General features: G+C 37.8%; 5 protein-coding genes across 5 annotated transcripts; 3 read left to right on the top strand and 2 right to left on the bottom strand.

Moving 5' to 3' along the window:
- Positions 1-1813: 1813 nt before the first annotated feature.
- LOC148765250 (putative carboxylesterase 8) lies at positions 1814-4050 on the top strand. The gene is made up of 2 exons (XM_088814140.1): positions 1814-2440; positions 3193-4050. The coding sequence occupies exons 1-2, from the start codon at positions 1862-1864 to the stop codon at positions 3775-3777; spliced, it is 1164 nt and encodes a 387-aa protein (XP_088670266.1). The 5' UTR covers positions 1814-1861; the 3' UTR covers positions 3778-4050.
- A 1515-nt stretch (positions 4051-5565) lies between these two features.
- Positions 5566-7071, top strand: LOC105951375 (glutathione S-transferase T3-like). The gene is made up of 3 exons (XM_012974797.2): positions 5566-5597; positions 6042-6346; positions 6430-7071. Exons 2-3 carry the CDS (start codon positions 6044-6046, stop codon positions 6940-6942), a joined length of 816 nt encoding a protein of 271 aa, XP_012830251.1. The 5' UTR covers positions 5566-5597; positions 6042-6043; the 3' UTR covers positions 6943-7071.
- Positions 7072-7110: 39 nt separating this feature from the next.
- LOC105973177 (uncharacterized) lies at positions 7111-8676 on the bottom strand. The gene has a single exon (XM_012998198.2). It carries the CDS (start codon positions 8656-8658, stop codon positions 7222-7224), a length of 1437 nt encoding a protein of 478 aa, XP_012853652.2. The 5' UTR covers positions 8659-8676; the 3' UTR covers positions 7111-7221.
- Positions 8677-9082: 406 nt separating this feature from the next.
- On the top strand, positions 9083-10902 carry LOC105960514 (UTP:RNA uridylyltransferase 1). The gene is made up of 5 exons (XM_088812721.1): positions 9083-9136; positions 9661-9884; positions 10082-10145; positions 10385-10581; positions 10689-10902. The coding sequence occupies exons 1-5, from the start codon at positions 9083-9085 to the stop codon at positions 10900-10902; spliced, it is 753 nt and encodes a 250-aa protein (XP_088668847.1).
- Positions 10903-11102: 200 nt separating this feature from the next.
- Positions 11103-14260, bottom strand: LOC105960530 (cation/H(+) antiporter 9). Its single transcript, XM_012984717.2, has 2 exons — positions 13725-14260; positions 11103-13298 (listed from the first exon to the last, which is right to left on the bottom strand). The coding sequence occupies exons 1-2, from the start codon at positions 13977-13979 to the stop codon at positions 11196-11198; spliced, it is 2358 nt and encodes a 785-aa protein (XP_012840171.2). The 5' UTR covers positions 13980-14260; the 3' UTR covers positions 11103-11195.
- Between the last annotated feature and the right edge of the window lie 768 nt (positions 14261-15028).

Raw genomic sequence — 15028 nt, 5'->3', positions numbered from 1 at the left:
CCACGCCAGCAATTAGCGGTACACCACAACACCGATCTACTCTCGACACGATTCGGTACCATTCTCGACTTATCTCCCACATCGAATCGAAAGTGGGGGGCTTGCGAGACAACTCCCACGAGGAGCCAACTAGCTCGGTCCTACAACCCGTTGCGAGGCAACTCCCACGAAGAGCCAACTCCCTCGGCACTACAACCCGCAGCGAGACTACTCCCACGAGGAGCCAACTCGCTCGGCACTACAAATCCAACCTTAGAAACACTTAGAGATATTATGAGAATCTATATAGCCTGGCCAGCTTGATTACTCAAATTTCTATACTTGTTTTCGACAGGTCGTTTATTAAAACGTGGCCACGGTCCAAACATACGTATGACCCACGAGGTCAGAACAAGGGGCACGATCCCCATATACAAAAAAATCTTGAGAGCCTGATCCACTCATCAAGTACATCACGCACAAGGCTATATGTAAACACATATAAGCAACACGTCAAACCATTGACAACGTCAATACATAAACAACTCCCACGAGGAGATAACAACGCCGACGACTGAAGTAATTTATATCGCGACATTTTGGTCGCGCTACGCGCCAACGCGCCTTCACTCCCTTCCGACACACGCTCCAACGCATATATATATATATATATATATATATATATATATATATATATATATATATATATATATATATATATATATATATATATATATATATATATATATTATTTTATAATATCATTATAATATATTTAATATCTTGATTTAAAATTATTGTTTTCATTAGGTAACCTTCAATTTTTTTTATTATTATTTTTTTTAATTTTTTCTTCAGCTTTACGGGTTTTTTGGCGGGGCGGGTGCGGGTTGAGAAAATTTAAACCCGTTGCGGGGCGGGACGGGTGCGGGTTGAACGGGTTTGTTAACGGGGCGGGTGCGGGGAATGCAAAACCCGCCCCAAACCCGCCCCATGGCCATCCCTACATATACTGCTTCATATACAAAATGATGACTATGGTATGAATGCAATAAAGGATATATTATTGTCCTAATTTTATTCACTTATGTAGTTAATTATAAGTGTAATAATGTAGACAAATGTTGGGCTAGGTCCATATATATGTCACGTACAATTAAATTTCGAAATTGATCACTCGTACTAAGTAGTTGGCCAAATTAATTACTACGTACTATTCATGACTTTTTTCATATAACTAAAAAACTAAACCAAACTTACTCGAAAATGTGATATGAATTCGGTTTTGATATGACGAACCAAGTCTGAACACATATTTTTTAATGATGTGTGTTACGAAACTCGACTCACATTCGAGCTCGATCAGAAGAAAATTAAATATGTACAAAAAAAACCCTACTCGAGATCGACTTTTTGCTTATGAGACCAAACTCAAACGCAACTTTTAAAGCAAGGGGAAAAAAATCAAGCACTTGTGCAAATGTGCGTTCGTATCGACTCTATTCGCTTACACACCCTATTCCGCATAAATAAACCTCTTTGAGCTCGATCAACTCTATCGATTATCAAAACAAACTCAAATATAATTTTTAAAGTTAGCTCATAAGAAAATAAAACAAACATACGTTCGTCTCGACTCGATCGGTACAAATTGCACACATTTTGTTTGAATTCAGTTTGCTAATATAACGAACCAAATGTGAACACACATTTTCATTTCTTCGATAAATTTTGAAACTCAGCTCCAGTGGGTCCCGATTAGTGATAATTTTATTTAATTAAATGTGTATTAAAAACAGACACGTACACTCGAGCTCAACTCTATTGCTTATCAGACCAAACTCAAATATAATTCAAAAAATTTAAAACTCACGTGAATTGCATGCCCCTCCTCCCCTTTATAAATCCCTCAAATCTTATAACAAACTTCAAAAAAAAAAGAAATAAGAAAATGGCTAAACTATTAGCCAATCAAATCCTTGTTATAATCTTCTTGATTGTTGCTTCGCAACAATGGCAGCATGCCGAATCACATAAGCACACGTGGCAGGAAGCCTTCAAAGTCCTCGGCATTGCATGGAACCGCGACGGAACCCTAAACAGGACCATCCAGATTCCGATGGTGGACCCCACCCCGTACGAGGATTCCGCCACCCCATCCCCGACGGTCCTCTCCCAGGACATCCAGCTCAGCTCCAAGAGCAATGCCACCGTCCGCCTCTACGTGCCGGCGAACCCGCCAAAGAACAAGAAGCTGCCGCTCGTCGTCTACCTCCACGGCGGCGACTTCGTCCTCTTCAGCGCCTCCACCGTCATCTTCCACAACTTCTGCAACGACATCGCCGAGTACTTTCCGGCCGTCGTCGTCTCCGTCGAGTACCGACTCGCGCCGGAGAACAAACTCCCCGCCGCCTTCGACGACGCCCTCAACGCCATCTTCTGGGTAAAGAACCAGGCTAAGGTACTAAATCAGTTGATGTTCATTTTTGTTTTTGTTGTGTTTTAATTGCATTTTAGTACCTTGTTTTATCATATTGCTCAAACAGTCCTCATATTATTACAGATTGGCGAAAAAACCCTCTTTAATTATTTTTTTGGCTAATTTTTAATAGTACGAGGACTTCACTGACAATTAGAATAAATACAAAGGTATTGAATGCTATTAGGTGTAGAAATTGGAACAAAATCCGATTTCCTCCAATTCCGGCTTTTCTCCAATTTTCTTGTAATGAAAATCGGAATATATATTAGATTTCACCTTTTGATCAGATTTTAATTTTTGAAAGCTATACTTGTAATATCAATATTATTATGCTCCTTATATTTTAAAGGTGACCAATAAATTGGAATTTTTCGAATGCCGAGGAAAACAATTAAAAAAAAATAAGTTTTTGGAACGACTTTTTTCATTCTAATTTCTACTTTTTTTTGATATTTTTTTAGTGAAATTGAAACTAGTTTTTCACTTTAAAAAAATATTGAATTTTTCCTAATTAAGTGCTTCTTTTGTTCTGATCTGTCCGGTTTAATTTCCATGCATAAATGCAATTATCTTTATTTAATTTCAGTTAATCTATAAATTAATACAAATGCGAGCGTCTAACAAAATTTTATTAATTTAGAAAAATATTAAATTATTGAATTAATAATTTAATATGTTTTTACGGAAGAAAATTATTAATTTATTAATGTCATGCTATATATTAAAAACAGGGAGTAGGGGGGCGGGACCCATGGATGGAGTTCGCCGACTTCTCAAGAGTCTTCATCCTCGGCAGCAGCGCCGGCGCCAACATCGCGTACCACGTGGCACTCCGGGCACTCGATTTCGATCTCCGGCCACTCAAAATCAAAGGCCTCCTCATGAACCAAGCCTACTTCGGCGGCGTGCAGCGAACCCAATCGGAGATCATCCTGAAAGAAGATCCCTACGTGCCACTTTACGTAAACGACGTTCTCTGGTCGTTAGCTCTGCCGTTAAACTTTAACCGGGACCACAGGTTCTGCAACCCGATCTCCGGCGGGACTTACCGCGGCCGGGTTTACCGGCTGCCGAAGGTGTACATCAAGGGCGACTTCGGCGACCCGTTAGTTGATAGATCGATTCTGTTGGGGATGTTCTTGCAGTCTTGTAAGGTGCCGGTTTATCACCGGTTCAACACCGACGGGTTTCACGGGATCGAGCTGCAGAATAAGACGGCGGCGCAGCAACTGTATCATGATATGAAGGGGTTTATTGATGATGTTCATACCAATTTGAACTCTGAGGATCTTTCTAGTCTTCATGCTTCTTACTAAGCCACGACGATGGCGGCGGCGGAAAATCGACTGTCGGAGTTGGTTAATAAAGTTGTCTTGTGTGAGATCGGTTTCGGTTTCGGGTTTTTTTTTTTTTTTTTTTTTGTTTTATCCTTTGTACTTGGAGTTCATGATTAATAAGCTAAGTAATAAAACATATTTATGATGAATAATTATATACCGGGGGTAAATTACGGTTACCGCTGAGGTAAGATTAAATTATGAAAAAAATACCTCGTATTTGGGTTAATTATGAACTTTTTTATATGTCTACACTTATGATGTTAAATTCAACGTAATCTTGTAGATTGCGTGGAATGTTCTCTAGTTTATACTCGTTTTGTGTAAAAATGCAGTTTCTGATGCACCACAATTCGATATTTATAAGCCAAGAGACGCATCTTATGATCGATCATCTTGCTTCAAATATGAAACTCAATTGGGGTAAATAGGACACAAACTAGAGAATATTACATACAATTTAGAAGATTTTACTAATTTGATATCACAAGGGTGGGACGTGTAAGGAAATTTTTAGCTGAGGGGTGGTTGTAATTACTCAAACACAAGAATTTTTTTCGTAATTTGACCTTATTTTAAGTATGACCGTAATTTACCCTTTCAATGATGAAAATATATTTTTTTTGTCAATGACACTTGTTTAGTGACGATAATCTTTTTATCATTCCAAACACGTGGCCATGTTAGACATGTTTTGAATCCTCCTGACTTCACCGCCAACCAATCCATTTCGAAATTAAATATTCGGTCGACGACCATTAACCAATCCCAAAAGTTGGACTGGCAATAATTTTGAACTTTGAGCAGAATTCGTCTGTCAGATCTTCGATTTTTAGGTCGGTAATTGACCGATCCAACCGAGTCCCGGACATAATTATACCAAAAGAAGCCTTTTTTTAAAATCCAAATTGTTGTTGAATCCCAAATTTTAAATTTATTTTATTTAACAAAGATTAGCCCAATAAAGAGTAGACGAGCCCAATAAATATTAGCCCAATAAAGTGAACAAATTATTGGCGTTAGTGTTATAGTTGAATTTGTTCTAACATGTACGTATTCACATATATAAATAAACACAATTAAGAAAAAGAAAAAAAAAAATTAGTTTATGTTGAATATATTATTAAAAAAATAATGAGCCTCCTATCAAGATATGTGCAGAAGAACACGCCATGCCGGAGCGACGTCGTCTCGTTCAATCCCCAATTCTTGAGGGTTTTCGAATCTTTAATCCCGGCCGTTGAAATTAGGGCTAAACAGAAACAATTATTTACATTGTTGGAGAATCTAATCACACAGGAATTGCCACGTGCTCGATTGTTCATGTACGGATCATGTGCCAACACATTTAGCCTGTTTGAAAGCGACATCGATATTTGTCTCGACTTGGGGGACAACAACGTTGACAAGTCCCATGTTTTATTAGGGCATCTCCAATGGAGTCTCTAAACTCCATTGGGCTGCATAATATAGAAATTCTGCACCAAAATCCAACACCAACAAGAAATTTTAAGGGGCTCTAAATTTTCAGATTTTTGCAAAATATGCAAACTTGGTTCTAAATTTAGGTATTGCTTTAGAGACTCTGATTTATTGGGACCCAGCTTCAAACAAAACAAAATTTCTTGAATTTAAATTTTGAATTTAATTTTTTTAAATAAAAATAAAAATTTGAATGATTTGTAAATATGACCGTTGGTTTTCAACGGTAAGAAAAATAATGAAAAAAGCATAAATACCCTCTAATTGTTCTTCATCTTCATCTTCATCTTCTTCATCTTCTTCTAAATCTCCAGATTGTGAGTTTTTTTTCTCTTCAATAGTTGTAGAAATTGGAAACTTGGTTGGGTTTATGGCAGAGAATGAAGAAATAAGAAGTATAGGGGGCTGGGATTTACTTCAGTTCTTGAAGAAATTAGGAGCAATTTTTTTTGTGTTTTCTCTCTGTCATGGCTGCGTGAATAAATTGGGGAGTTGCGTGAATAAATTGGGGAAGAAGAGGGATTAGGTTTAGAAGAGAGAAAAGAGGAAAAAAAAAAAAAAAGGAAAAAATACGTGTGGGTGTCAAAGCGGTGCACAATTTGTGGAGATTACAAATCTTATATTTAATTAGTTACTAAAAAATATTTAATTAGTCTTATTTTTTTTTTTTTTAGTAATTAGTTTATTTTGTTTTAAAGTTTAATAAATTTAATTTTTTTATATTTAGTTTAATGACTTATTATTTAATTATTTTGTAACAGTAATGGAAGATCTCGAAGGAAGTTCAAGGGGTCGTAATTTTTCTTCTGAAGAGGATGCATCTTTGTGCCGAGCTTATATAGCGATTAGTGAAGATCCACTTATTGGAAAAAATCAATCAATAACTACAATGTGGAAGCGAATACAAGAAAAATTTCACGAGTTGGTTCCTGATGGAGGTGAAAACAGAACAGCAAAAAGTCTGAAATCCCATTGGACGAAAATCAATCAAAGTTGTACAAGATTTGCTGAATGTGTTGCTCAAATAACTTTGAGGCCAAGAAGCGGAGCAAGTGCCATTGACAATGTGAGTGTTATTTATGTTGTGTTATTTTTATTTCTTATTTAATATTTTATATACTAAATGTTTGTTATTTTTGTTATTCACAGTTGGATGACGCTAGACTACTATACCTTAGTAGTGAGCGCAAAAATTTTAACTTGGATCATTGCTGGACAATTTTACAAGATGGCAAAAAATGGAGGGCTATCATCGGAGTTCAATTCTCCCCAAGTGCAAATATCACTTCAAGTCCGAACCTATTTTCTAGTCCGAGTGAAGGAGGGGATTCGGTGCCGGAGACCCAAAATTTACCTGAATCATCAAACACCAACGTAAGGCCGATGGGGCACAAAAAAGCTAAGAAACAAAAAGATAAGGGCACTGTAAATGATAGCACGAGACAAGCTGATTCAATGGCAAAAGTAATGAGGGATTACCAAGAAAAATTTGAGATTAAAACAGATTTCAAAATTATGATGACGAGCAGGTCCTCAGTTGAAACTCCGGAGAGGAAAGCATGGTTGATTGAACAACAAAATGCCATTATTGCAAAAAGGTCATCTCGTTCACTGAATTTTGACGATGATGTCTATCATCCCGAAATGCCTCCATCTGATTAAGTATATTGATGTTCTTTTAACGGTTTAATTTTCTGATTATCGTTGATTATCTTAAATGTAGTTATTTTAATTGTTAATTTGAATTTTTAGTAATGTCTAATAAGTTATTAATATTAATGTTAATTTTTTAAATATATAATTTTAAATATTAAGTTTACAGACAATCAATTAAAACGAGGATTAATATGGTTGACCCAAATATCCCTTAAAATACAAGGAACAAAACAAAAAAACAAGACAATGAATAACCATCTTACAACATGATTACAACAATAAAAATTAAACATTCAAATTTCCATCTCGATACTCTTTCCAGACATGCTCGACGAGATCATTTCGGAGCATAAAATAGCGATTTGTATCTGTAAGTCCGGCACGGTTGCTTAAATATTCTGCAATAGTTATCGGGTCTCGATCAACAGGTTGCTGCTGCACGTGCTCGACAAAATCGTCACCTTCTTGATTGCGGTTGTCTTCCACGATCATATTATGAAGAATTATACAACATTTCATAACTTCACCAATTTGTGCATTGTGCCATAATCGACAAGGTCCTGTAATAAACTCAAATCGTTGTTGGAGAATGCCAAATGTTCTTTCAACATCCTTTCGATATGCCTCTTGCAACCTCGTAAATAATTGTTTATCGCGTCCTTGTGGATCGGGAATTGCTTGAACAATAGTTGACCAACGTGGATATATACCATCTGCTAGATAATATCCTTGCTTGTATACTCTACCATTTATAGTAAACTGAATATCTGTGGCTAGACCTTCGACAACATCATTGAAAATAGGTGAGCTATATAATACATTAAGATCATTACACGCACCTGGTGGACCAAAGTATGAATGCCAAATCCAAGTATCATATGATGCTACGGCTTCAAGTATTATTGTAGGTTTGCCATGGCGCCCAGAGTATGTACCAGCCCAAGCGGTGGGACAATTTTTCCATTCCCAATGCATACAGTCCACACTTCCTAGCATTCCAGGAAATCCCCGTTGCTCTGCTTTTCTAAGTAGTCTTACCATGTCTGCATTGTTAGGTCGTCGAAGGTACTCCTCTCCATACACTGCATTGACAGCACGACAAAAATGCTTCAAAGTATCTGAGGATGTGCTCGCTGCTATTTTTAGATACTCGTCAATTGCATCTGCAGGATATCTGTAAGCGAGTATACGAAGTGCAGCTGTCATCTTGACATGGGGTGAGAAACCTTGATTTCCGGAGGCATCCGGTTTTTGCCTAAAGTAATCGTCAAAATTCACAATATCATTCATAATTCGTAAAAATAATTCACGCCTCATACGATTTCTAGTTCGAAAATATTCAGGAGGATATAAAGGACGATCTACAAAGTAATCATTCATAAGTCGCTCATGCGCAACTCTTCGATCCCTTCTTATGGAAGTCCGGCGTGATGATGTTCCTCCATGTTGTGTTTTGCACTTTCCCTGCGAAGCCAACATGAGTGATTGGTATTCCACGTACATCGTCGTCATCATTGTGTGGCCTTGGTTGTCGTCGTCAGAGGAGGAATTATCACTTCCTTGCTGTGCCATTTTCTTTTTATAAAACAGAAACTGAATTGTATATAGAATGTGAGGTGATTGTGTATAGAATGTGTGGTGATTGTGTAAGGGGTGAGGAGTACCATTATATAAGAAAATGAATAGATAATAGATAAGAATTGGATGGCCAAGATTGAACATGAAAATTCAATCTAATGGATTATAGTTGGATAAGATAATGAAAATCTGAATAAGATCATCAAGATGTGGATAAGATGATTAGATAAAAATTTGATGGACGAGATCAATTGAAATCATATCCAGTGGTTGTAGTTCAATATTTCAGATATTTTCAGAAATTTTCATTTTTAGGATCAAAATGTGTATTAAAAATAATTAAGATTGTTTAAATAAAATTTAACTGTCTACAATCTCGTATATGAATAAAATTTGAGCCATAAATAAATTACTACATAAAATAATCCGCAACATGATTTAGAGACTCGAAATTATAGAGCCCTCCCATTGTGGATTTTTTTTTTTTAGAGACCCCAAAATTTTACTGGGTCTCCATTTGGGTCTCCAAAACATAATTTGGAGACCCAATTTGAAGACTCTATTGGAGATGCCCTTAGGGTTGGCTGATTTATTTCGCATCCAAAATTTTACGGATGTTCAGGTATCAATTTTTCTTGTTCCATATTATCTTCGTATTTGTTTACTTATTTCATCTTGTTCTTTGTAATTGTTTCATTATACGTGGCCTGATTTTGGGAAAATTCTTTTTTTAGACGATAATGCCCTGGTCCTCTAGTTATTATTCCCTCCGTTTCTAAATATGTTGTTCACCTAGGCACGAGTCTTAAGAATCTCGATAAATATACCTTGATTTTAGGAAAATATATATAAATAGACCAAAATACCTTTGTTTACTAATTAATGCAGAAAAGTGTTGGAGAGTTAATAAGGGTATAATTGAAAAATATGTACTTAATGCAACATTGGAATTATAAAGTGACATATAATATGAAACAAAAAAATCCTTAAAAGAGACAGATATTGTGGAACAGAGGGGTACTTATTAAGAGATATCAGAATTGAAAATTATATAATTAATGCATTAATATTGAAATTCTAAAGTGACAGATAGTATTTCAATGAAACTACGTTAATTTATTAATTTTATGATTTGTTTTTTTGTAGGCAATTACGAATGCTAGGGTTCCGGTTCTTAAGCTAAAGGATCCAACGACGGGTATTTCATGCGATATATGTGTGAATAATATGTTGGCGGTTGTGAACACGAAGCTGCTCCGGGATTATTCCCAAATTGATGTTAGGGTTCGACAGTTGGTCTTGATTGTGAAGTATTGGGCTAAATCACGAAAAATCAACGAAGCTTATCGAGGAACTCTCTCTAGTTATTCGTAAGTTTCTCTTTTTCGATCTTTTAAATTCTAATCAATTACGACCCCCGATGTTTCTCAATTCCCTAGTATTGTATATAGATATTTACTAGTTTTAGTGCATTATTTGGCTCTCGCAGATACAAAATTCTGACTCTGCCACTGATCATTCGGACATTTTTATATATTATTAAATGATTTTTTAATTTTTTTTCCAGTTATGTTTTGATGTGCATACATTTCTTACAACAACGTTGGCCGGCCATACTCCCGTGCTTGCAGGTTCGAAAACGACGATATACATATATATATATATATATATATATATATATATATATATATATATATATATATATATATATATATATATATATATATATATATATATATATATATATATATATATGTATATATATATATATATATATATACACACACACTTCAATTTCTTGATAATTACAAAAAAAGAAATTATATAGTTAAATTCTTGATTCTTATTTATGTATTACATGACTTGACAGAGAATGGGAACTACTTATTCAACAACTGCGGAGGATATCGAGTGCTCGTATTTCGACCGTGTGAAAGAGCTGCGCAATTTCGGGTTACGAAACAGAGAGAATCTATCTCAACTAGTGTGGGCATTTTTCCATTATTGGGCTTATTGTCACGACTATGTAAACGACGTCATATCAGTTCGAACGGGAGATTTATTAAGGTAGTAATAATTAATAAAACGCGATTTTGTGTTTTTTTATAATAAAGTAAACGACAGCAAAAATACTAATTAAACTGATTTTTTTTTTCCGTGTTCGTTTTTTGTAGCAAGAGAGAGAAAGGATGGACGATTAGAGTGGGCAACGATCGACATTTGATGTGCATCGAAGATCCATTTGACGTATACCGTGATCTTGGAAGATTTGTTGACAGAAGTACTTTGAGAATTATCAGACAAGAATTCGAACGTGCTGCCGAAATCATGCAATATGATTCTCAACCCTTTGTAGCTTTGTTTGAACCCTATGTTAAATGTACGTAGATAATATATATATATATACACACACACATATATATATATATATAAATATATAGATAAAGTCTTTGTCTTTCTTGTTGATCATGTTATGTCTTTTTCTACTGTATTTTGCTGCTGTATAATTAGCATCAATTCTTGATTTCTTCTCATATATATATGTATATATATATATTTAGTCATTGGAAAGAAAATTAAAAAAATAATTTCTTGGAAAAAAAACATTTATAAAACAAAGATTTAAGTTCAGTAGATGCACTGCACATCATCCATTTACACACACACACAAACAAACAAATTCAAATCGCCTTTGCATTTTGATGCTGCACCACCAGCACAGAAACCGGCGTGTTAAGATCCGCCGCCGCCAGCATATCCCCCACCGGCCCGAGCTCCGGCAGGTCATTCCACTCGCTCAGCCCCAACAGCTGCGGCGTGTCCTCCTTATGCCGCCTCCCAACCATAATCAAATCAAACGCCTCCTCCATTGCGTGTATCATCAGAGCAGTCTCCGCCCCATCCTTCACCCTCTCCTCCTTGTACACGATATTATCCTGGTGGGCCCCCTGCATCCTCGTATCCTTCAATATCTCGGCATCCAGAACGGCATCCCACTGACTATCCCCCGCGTATATATCCCACGGCACGAAACGCACCACCGTCAAGTGCACGTCCGCCGACTGGGCCATACGCCTCGCGTAGGCTAGCGCCTCCCTGTCGTCGGTCCCGCCAAAGAACGCAACGCCTACGTTGTACGTCTGAGAAGGGTTCCGCCGCACCTTGTGTCGGTCCACCAGTATCCCCACCGAGCATGGCGCCAAATCAAGAACGTCGCAGTTTATCGACCTCAAACTACTACTATCAAGAATCATCTTCCCCTGGTGGTTCCATTTTCGATGGAACGGTAAAATAATCAAAGACGCCAACTTGTTGAATGCCACCGTGCATATATCGTGGTGCATGAATTTCGTCAGGGACATTGCAGTAAATTGCTGTACCGTAACTACCCCTTGATACTGCTGCTCGAAGAAGGAAAGAATCTCAATCATTTTCTGCGTTCGTGTGCCGCCGGACGATTTCTGACCTAATTGATGGTCAATAAGCTGAGGGTGGGCCCTGCCCACGAGCTCCACCAAATGGAGGGCGTAGACTGCCAACGGACTTTCCTTCCTCGGAAAAGAAGCTTCTAGAACCTTCCGGGCTGCTAACACGTCATCCACACGGTGCGCACACGTCAGCACACGGAGCTCGGAGTTGGCCGTTGTGTGCTGGATGTCTCTTTTCTGGTAGCCAGTGTACATTCTCGAGTAATCGTACAACGACTTCACTATTATGTTTGCTGCAGCAGCTTGTATTAGAACCGATGTCGTGAGCATGGAAAACGTTTCTCCGTCGAATGTCTGGTTCACAGCGTTGTAATAGTAAAACGACATCTGAACGACTCCCTGACCACTCATTACGAACGCGAGCGCCGCAGCATCTTTGACCGGCACTCTGCAAATCAACGCCGGAATGAAAATTGCGGCCAATTTAGTCAGCAGGCAAATGCCGAGAACTAGCCACACCGTGCCGATGAATTTCAGATCGTACAGCTCGACTAGATTGACTTTCATTCCGCAGTAAGTGACCAAAAGGGGTGCGAGCAAACCGGATATTAACGTCTCCAATCTATCAACGAGTGTGGCTCCGAGAGGCGGGCCATCTGGCACAGCCAACCCTAGTAAAAACGGACCGTACATATAGTTAAGCCCAGCATTGTCGGTAAGCAAGACGACAACTAGTACGAGAAGAGACGTGAGAATTATATGGAATCTGCAGACGGGTTTTCCTTCCGGAGTCTTCTGGATGATCCACAAACAAAGCGGGCGACCCACGAACAAGATAAACATAATCAGGCCGAGGGTTAAGACCGACGAATGAACCATGATAGCACTAGCGTACCCCATTTGGCCCAACCTCCCGTACGATATGATGGTGGCCGTGAGATTGCTGGTCAGATCGCTGATCAGGGCTGCCGCCAGAGCGAGGCGGCCGAGCTCGGAGTTCATGATTTTCAGGTCGACGAGCATGGAGGCAATAACGGGGAAAGGGAATAGATTCTGGATACCGATGATGTTTTTGTAAGCCGGCCAACGGTACCTGTGGATTCTGTTCTGGTTGACTATGGTCAACACCAAGCCACCGCTGACCGGGATTGTGACAGCGAGGACTCCAATCGTCCAAGCCTTGATACCGGTTCTTAGCACGGTTCTTGGATCCATTTTCACGCCGCTGAGGAATATGAAGAAGATGTAGCCGATTTTCGACAGCAAGTCCAAATAGACGTCTCCTTCTAGCGGGAACAATGCGGATTGAATGTTCGGCAACTGTCCTAGAATCGTGGGTCCCAGTATGATTCCAGCCTGTTCGAAATAAAAAACTCCAGTGAGTTTTATATGTACTAACATCTGGCTGAAAAACAACAGCAAACGAAAAAACACCAATCGATTTATAAACAAAAATTTTGCAATCAAATCTACTTGTTCTATAGTATGTAATTGCGTATAATGTTCAGATAATGAAAAAACAACCAAACGCAAACACACACAAAATCATGCCTCATTCAAGCATTTCATCAAACACTACATAGGCACCCGGAACAGGGCAACAATCTCCCAAATCAAAACGAAAATGGAGAACAAATAATCAGGCCAACCGTTAATTTCCACACACACACACACACACACACACAGAGAGAGAGAGAGAGAGAGAGAGAGAGAGAGAGAGAGAGAGAGAGAGAGAGAGAGAGAGAGAGAGAGAGAGAGAGAGAGAGAGAGAGAGAGAGAGACCAGGATCTCTGAAACAAGGCGAGGCAAATGGAAACGGCGGAGCAAAAGATGAAGTGATTGGGTGAGGATGAAAATGACAGCCAATTGAAGCTGTAGGCGGGGCAAGGTGTACTGGAGGAAGGTTCTCTCCCCATCGGAACCCCAGACGCCGGGGGAATGCAGCCCTATATCGACGGAGCATAAATCACCCGCCACATTTCCGGGCAAATCTCCTTTTGTATTAGGATCAATCTTATCGGCACCAGTGTCTGCCATGTTCGTCCTCGTCGATCTAATCAGCTCCTGCTGCTGCACCCCCTACCCACCACCACCTACCCCCTTCAATTGATCTTCATCAGCGCGCCAAGGATTGACCTGATTTTTTTTCCCCGTTTGAGAAGAAAGGTTTTTCCATGGGATTTTGATGGTGGAAAAGGGGATTTTTTCTCTGTGGGTAATCTTGAAATGGACGGACCTCTGTCGGGTTCTTGCCCGGGAAATATTCGCAGCCATTTGAGTTCTGTATTATGTTTTTAGGTTTGTTTTGGTTAATATGTGGTATACCTATATTTATCTACTTACTATAAATAAAACTAGATTAATTTTAAATAATTCAATATTTGAATTTTATTGGATGTTTTGTTATTCATTAAAAATTATTTATTGACATTTTTTTAAATATAATTATATAATTGAATTATCATAAACTTACATAATAATTATATACTAATCATATTTTTGACATAAAACTGTTACTTGCACTCCCTACTTTTCATAATAAATATTTTTATCTCATATTATCTGTCATTTTAGATTTTCAATGCTTGAAGTACATATTTTCATGTTTTAACTTTATTAGTTTAATTAACTCTCTATATGACATCAATAAATGACTAAGGTTATTTTAGTCTCTTTTAATGTATTTTTCGTAAAATTAAAACAAGTTTATTGACATTGATCCTAACACTTTGTGAAAAAAAAAATGACAGTTAATCAGAAACGTAGAGAAGAAGAAGTTAGTCAAATATATTACGATGGGATACGATCAATGATACAGTACAATATACACACGAAAAGGATACTCCATATATTTCCGATATGTTAACCATGCATTGAATTCCCTTCATTAACTCATTTGATGAGAGAAATTATTTGATATTTGAACTCATTTAAAACAATATAAGGTAAATTCTACTTTATTTCTTGTACTTTGGCTCGATATCATTTTACCCCCTTCTAATCCTGATTGCATCAATTTCCCCCCTTCTGCCTTACTTTAAAAATTATCTCAATGTGGCCATCGCCGTTAACTTTCAGATCTTTAA

This window comes from Erythranthe guttata, chromosome 14 (genome assembly GCF_056151865.1).
Source record: "Erythranthe guttata isolate IM_541 chromosome 14, IM_541, whole genome shotgun sequence".
Lineage (NCBI taxonomy): Eukaryota > Viridiplantae > Streptophyta > Magnoliopsida > Lamiales > Phrymaceae > Erythranthe > Erythranthe guttata.
This window is presented reverse-complemented; position numbering and strand designations above follow the sequence as displayed.